General features: G+C 45.2%; 1 protein-coding gene across 7 annotated transcripts in view; it reads right to left on the reverse strand.

The window, feature by feature from the left end:
- Nucleotides 1–5,728, reverse strand: part of TXNDC11 (thioredoxin domain containing 11) — a 32,448-nt gene extending 26,720 nt beyond the window's left edge. For 2 of the 7 annotated variants that reach the window (XM_086853656.1, XM_086853655.1), the window contains exons 1-4: nucleotides 5,491–5,693; nucleotides 1,350–1,424; nucleotides 842–1,058; nucleotides 21–118 (exon numbers count right to left, since the gene is read on the reverse strand). In XM_086853656.1, coding sequence (XP_086709782.1) covers nucleotides 21–118; nucleotides 842–1,058; nucleotides 1,350–1,424; nucleotides 5,491–5,636 — 536 coding nt within the window. In that variant the 5' untranslated portion in view covers nucleotides 5,637–5,693. Of the gene's footprint in view, nucleotides 1–20; nucleotides 119–841; nucleotides 1,059–1,349; nucleotides 1,425–5,490 lie in introns of all 7 variants that reach the window. The other 5 variants (XR_015277175.1, XM_086853660.1, XM_086853658.1 and 2 more) reach the window with 5 other exon arrangements.
- Nucleotides 5,729–6,006: the final 278 nt, after the last annotated feature.

The raw sequence follows: 6,006 nt of genomic DNA on the forward strand, positions 1-6,006 counted from the left end.
CTGTACATATGATATCTTACCTCCGATGGTACAAGTGTATCACAGGAAAATAAAAGAAATGCTTCTGCTTCCTGCACTTCCCCTGGTTCCACCAGCAATTTACAGCCACAAACAGCACCTGCAAAGTAGGTAAAAATTCACAGCTAAAAAAGTACACTACTGTGACCTACTTTATCCAAGATGTACTTTGATGTACTTTTTCTAATCCATTTCATCTGATATTTTCAGGGTCTTTTCAACTCAGCAGTCCATATCTGTCACAGACAGATTTTTAAAAATTTATTATTTTTCTCATTTTGCAACAGCAATCCTTTTGGTCACTATTCTTTCTAGCTTTCATGCTTCTTAATCTAAATCCTTCAAATTTATTAATTTAATCACAACCCACATTAATTACTTTTTCTGCAGAGTGGAGCTCAACAAGTGGAGGTTTATGACAGTTGTAACTGTGAAGTGTTTACAGGCACCCAACTATTTGAAAGCAGTGCTGTGGTTACAATCTTTATTAGATTACCAATGTCTCCAACTATCCCAGACCTGGAAGCAAATTCTGTGGAATTTCTGTCTGAAGGCAGGTGAATAAATCTGAAAAAACTTTACAAGAAACTTGTAGGCTTCCCTATTCAAAAGCAGAAATAACAGACTGAGCAGGAATCACAGGCTGTCTCCATTTATTCCACCACTCTGTATGCTAAATTAAAATTAAGGTGAGCGATGAGTTTTCCTAAAATATGAGCATTCAAGTCCTACTGTTCCTCATGAGAAGACAAGAATCAGCATCAGCTTAGACACTGAAAAGCTGTCAGGTTATGCTTAAGATTGGTATCTTCTCTGGAGTTACCTGGTCTGACAATCTGCTGGCCACGTGTTCTATTTCTTCTCTTGCTGCAATGGACTGCCCACACCATGGCGCATAGAAGAAATACAGCACAATTTCTGAATCCTGACGGAGCTGATCTGCATAGTCTAACTGCCCCCGAAAAAGATCAGTGACTGGAGATCTTGTGGAGAAAAAATTCACTGGAAGCTTCGCTGGCATTGTTACATCTTTTGCTCGGCTGCAGGAAGAGAATCAAGAGTGGTTATTGAGACTGTACAGCAGCAGTTAAAAAAGTGTGCCCAAAGCCCCAAGTTTTATTCTTAGCAAAAGTCATGCAATGACAAAACTTTAGAAATTGATGCAGAACAACTACAATTTATGTTATCTGAATTAGTTTTACAAAATACTATAAAAATCTAAAGATCACCCTTCACAAGCTTTAGAAAGTCACACTCTGATACCATGCACTGTGTTTATGGGTACGTTAGCTCACACTCTTATGGTTGGTTGCTGTAGAGCATAAAATTACCAGGAAGAGTGATTTCTTTTCATTTCTTCCCTGGTCTCATCCTCTTTTAACACTTGTACTTTAAGTAACAGCACCCTGATAAGAAAAGAGACACTGGTCATAAAGTTTTGTGATGTGCTGTTTATATAAACAGAGCCTGTTACTTTGCCTTATGCTTTGTTTTACAGTATTCTTTACTTCCATTCTTTTATAGTGTATTAGGAAAAGATATAGAAATATGCACTAGTTTATTTTACTGATCAGAGCAGGGACTGCAAACTGTTCAGGGCACATCAATGTAAGGACAGTATCAACAAATTGAGAGTCAAAATTTAAAGAGATTATGACAAATGAAGTTTTTTTAAGATGAATCAGATAGGACAGTAAGTAATACAAAGAACATAAACCAAATACTCAAGAAACCCTTTATATCAAATCAGGAATCAAATAATACAGAATCTGGGACTTCCAAGGTGTTCAGAGGTTGCTATGGTATAATCTGCCTTAAATGCAAGTGAGTGATCATAGTCGCTTTTTGTATTGTCTTCATTTTAAATTTTTTCACTAGCTATATTTACACTAGAGTAAGCCAGACTGAAAACTGGACACCACTGACATGCTCAATTTTGCCATGGTTCATAATGGGACTGTAAATTTTAGGAGACTGGACATTTCTTTACTTTGTGGGCATTTGTTTTACTTTGTTGCAATAAAAAGCTAATACAAAAATCTTATTCTCTGATACTTGATCCCTCTCGGGTTAAAATTTTAATAATTGTGATAAAATTATGGAGCCCTAAACAATGTCAAACTCATATATTAAGCAAGTTCCTAAAAACTCTGCCACACTTTCAAATTTTACTATTTCTCTAGTTTTAAAGTACATTTGTCTTTATAATACAGCAAAAAAACTGTATTGTAGCTCTTATCTAATTTCCAGGCTACTTGCTTTAACATTTTAGAATTGCCCCTGGTATGCATCACAAGTTATAGAAATTCTTAATTTGTATATAAGAGGAAATTGCTTCAAAATCAAATCTTCAGAATGAGAATTTTGAGAATATTAAATGGCTCCTCCTGTTTATAATTCATTAATTGCTCCACTCATAACATTATGTTTTTCTACTTTCTTCTATGGAATTCTACCTGTGTTCTTTCCCTTCTCCCCCACTTATCAACTCAGCATCTTCCCAACCCTTAAGCTCTTCAGTTCCCTCATAACCAACACCTCTGGTTCCCTGCCATTCCTTCACCCCATGTTTATCCAAACTGCAGCTTCTTCCCATGGTTTCTGCCTGTCAGCTGGACAGGAGACAGCTCCAGTGTGAGCTCTGACACACACAGGCTGATCAGCTGCTGAAAGCACAACACTTCTTCAGAGACAGCAGCTAGAATTTCTCCTCTCCATCTAGTTTAATGAAAACAGACAACGTCAATATGTTTAAAACCTCTGCTTCCTCTACTGAATTAAACCAGAGAGAATGACTGGTTCAAGAATTACAGCATAAGACTTAAAAATTAGATAATGAATTGGCTCCAAATTGCAAGAATGGGTAGAACACTTCAATAGAAGTCCCATGACATGAATGAGTCAGAAACTACATGACTACCTTCAAATATGATCAAAACTCCAGTAATTATTAAATGCCAAAACATATTCAATCAATAGCTAACAGCTGCTTAAGGAGATTTGCTAAGTAGTGTCTTCCTCTGCAACACCGAACATAATAGAATACTTTGACTAATTTCCCTAAGAAAACCCCTAAAACTTACACATGTATAAACTGAGGATTATGTAAGAAATGATTATACAAACATAATAATCACAAACTGTTTATTAAGACACTGATTGTGTTACTTAGCTGCTGCCAGAGCCTAAAAAAACTTAAACTATCCATGAGAACACCCTGGTAATAGAGGGAAACACATGCAAGTGCCAACAGGACCAGCAGCCCTTTTGATTGCACAGTGCTGAGAGTGGGGTTGTCTCAAAGACATCTGTATAGTGCCAGAAATAATTCAAGTTCTAGACCACAGGCTTTCCTTAACAACCCATGCTAGGACAGGTCTCATCTGGCTATTCCTTGAGTCACTCTAAACCCGCAAGACTTCAAATCCCACTAATGGACTGCCTTGTAGTACATGAATTTTCCCTTTCTGTACTTTTTATTAATTGATCTTGAAAGTTACATACTATAAGAGCAGTGGTAATACCTATGCCCTGGTGCTGTGTCTTGCTAGCAAATCACACTGACATGTGGTGAGAAACTATGTCCTGTATTTATACTTAACATGTGCAATTAACCATGCTCCAAATTGCACAAGGAATTTTTACATCTGAATTTTCTATATTTCTGACAGCAACCAAACAGGGAATACCTATCTGATATTAGTCTATATAACTACAATCTGAAAAGCTGAACCCCTTTAATCAAACTTCTATATTACAGGGTGGTGAGAACAACATTCCAATCACATACCATCTGTGAGCTTTCAAACACAGCTAGCAGTAAAATGAGAGGAATGAGCAGGTTTTAAATAGAAGAGAGCAGGAAGCATTATTATGAGTATATAAAAAAAGTATTATTTTCTTAGTAATGTAACACCAGGGAGGTGATTACGTTCAGAAATTCTTCACTATACATTCTAAAATATGGCAAGAGCTTTACATTATGTGATTTTTAAATCACATCTACATTATCTGGTCACTGTGAAATAAAGTCTCCTGGAATGGAGGCACAGCTACTCAGAGGCAATCATTCATAGACTTAAAATTCACTCTGATTCAAGTAATACACCCTTTATGGACAAGTAAGCAATGAAGGCCTTAGCTTTTTTCAGAAGCATTATCTGTGAATCAAGAGTTTCATGGAACAAAAACTTCTCAGATGCCGTGGAACAGGGACATAATCAGTACCTTGCAGCCTTGTCCTAATCTCAAAATTAAACCCCAAGTGAAGTACATGTTCTTAATATAGTATGACCTGGAGCACATAACAGTCACCTTGACCTAAAACCCATTCAGAAGATTCAGACCCTGGTTTAGGCTCCAGAACTGAGCAGCCTGTTCATTGCCACCACTCCCCACCCCTCCAGTACAAACATCTCCTGGCTCCACGTACACCAGCTCTGGGCAAACAGGAACTGCAGAGCCCTTTGCAAAGAAGGAAGTTCCAGCTCCCAAAAGGAGCACCACCAGACTGGCAGAGAAACTACGAATCATCTTTCTGTCCGAAGCAGGTGCAGGCAGAGGAAGGTGGTGACATCAACACATGAGCAGGCTCGTTTGGCCCCCACCAATGCTGAGCGCCCAGGTCAGGGCTGCAGCCCAGAGCCCCTCGGTCCTTCTGCAGCAGCGCCAGGTCCCAGTTACCTCTGGAGATGAGCAAAAGCAGCTCCATCTCAACAACGCGCCTGTTACAGGGCCACAGAATGGGTTAGGTTGGAAGGGACCACAGCTGGTCCTTTGGTACCACCTCTCCGCTCAGGCAGGGTCATTCCAGAGCGCACAGCACAGGACTGTGTCCATACGGTTCTGGAATATCTCCAGCCAGGGAGACTCCACAGCCTCTCTGGACAATCTGTCCCAGTGCTCGGTCACTCACTGAAGAAGTTCCTCCTTGTGTTCAGGTACAACTTCCCGGGCATCAGTTCCTGTCCATTCCTCCTGTCCCATTGCTGGGCCCCAGGGAGCAGAGCCTGGTTCATCCTCAGATACTGCCCTGCATATCCTGATACTGTCATCAGGAGGGGTGTCCCCGCGAAATCTGCCGCCACAGCACATCCCAGTGGGACAGATGTCTCTTAAAACACTCCGCTCCCTCCCCAGCCACGACCTTACGGCCCCTGCCCACCCCGCGGCCCCGCTGCCATCCCTCTGAGGGGGACACGGCGTCCCCACCTCATGCGACCGGTCGCAGTTGCCGTGGGGACCCCATGCGCTGGGGCCCGGGAGGAGGTTCCGTCCCCCAGGCCGGGGATTCCCGTGCCCGACGCGGCCCGGCCGCAGCGGCAACACGGCGCCGCGGGGCGACCCCGGCCCGCCGGGCCCCGCCGGCTGCTCTGCCCCAGGCCCCGGAGCAGCACCGCCTCTGGGAACGGCGGCGGGCCGGCCGAGCTGCCCCCGGCCGAGCCCCGGGTCTGCCCGCTCCCCCGCCGGTACCTGCAGGTGACTTTGAGGGCGACGAGGAAGGCGCAGCCCAGCACGATGGCCGCGCCGCACAGCAGCTCGGGCCGCCGCGCCATCAGGGCAGCGCGGGGCCGCAGCCGCTGAGCCGCCGTGTCGCCGGGGCCGCCGCACACCGACATGGCCCGGCCGAGGGGGGCAGGGCCGCGGGCCCCGGGCCGCTCCCGCTCGCACACGTCTCCCACCGCCCGCCCGTGAGGCGCGCCGGGCCGGGCGGGGCGGCCGCTCCACCCGCCAACCCGCCGCCGCCACGTCCGCCCGCCCGAGCAGGCGCACGGCCGGACCGGCGCTGCACGCCCTGCTCGCGGCACCAGACAGCCGGGACAGCGGGGCTGAGCTCGCCTCGTGCACTTGACACCGGAGAAACGGGACGGTGATTGCTGTGCTCGCCTCTTGCTCTCGGCATCGGCACCGTTACCAGTCCCGTGGTAATCCCCGAGCCCGCCCCCGGCAGCTATTCCCCAACAGCCCCACCCCGCAGCCAGGAAAGAT

This window comes from Cyanistes caeruleus, chromosome 17, assembly GCF_971803275.1.
Source record: "Cyanistes caeruleus chromosome 17, bCyaCae1.hap1.1, whole genome shotgun sequence".
NCBI classification, from domain to species: Eukaryota; Metazoa; Chordata; class Aves; order Passeriformes; family Paridae; genus Cyanistes; species Cyanistes caeruleus.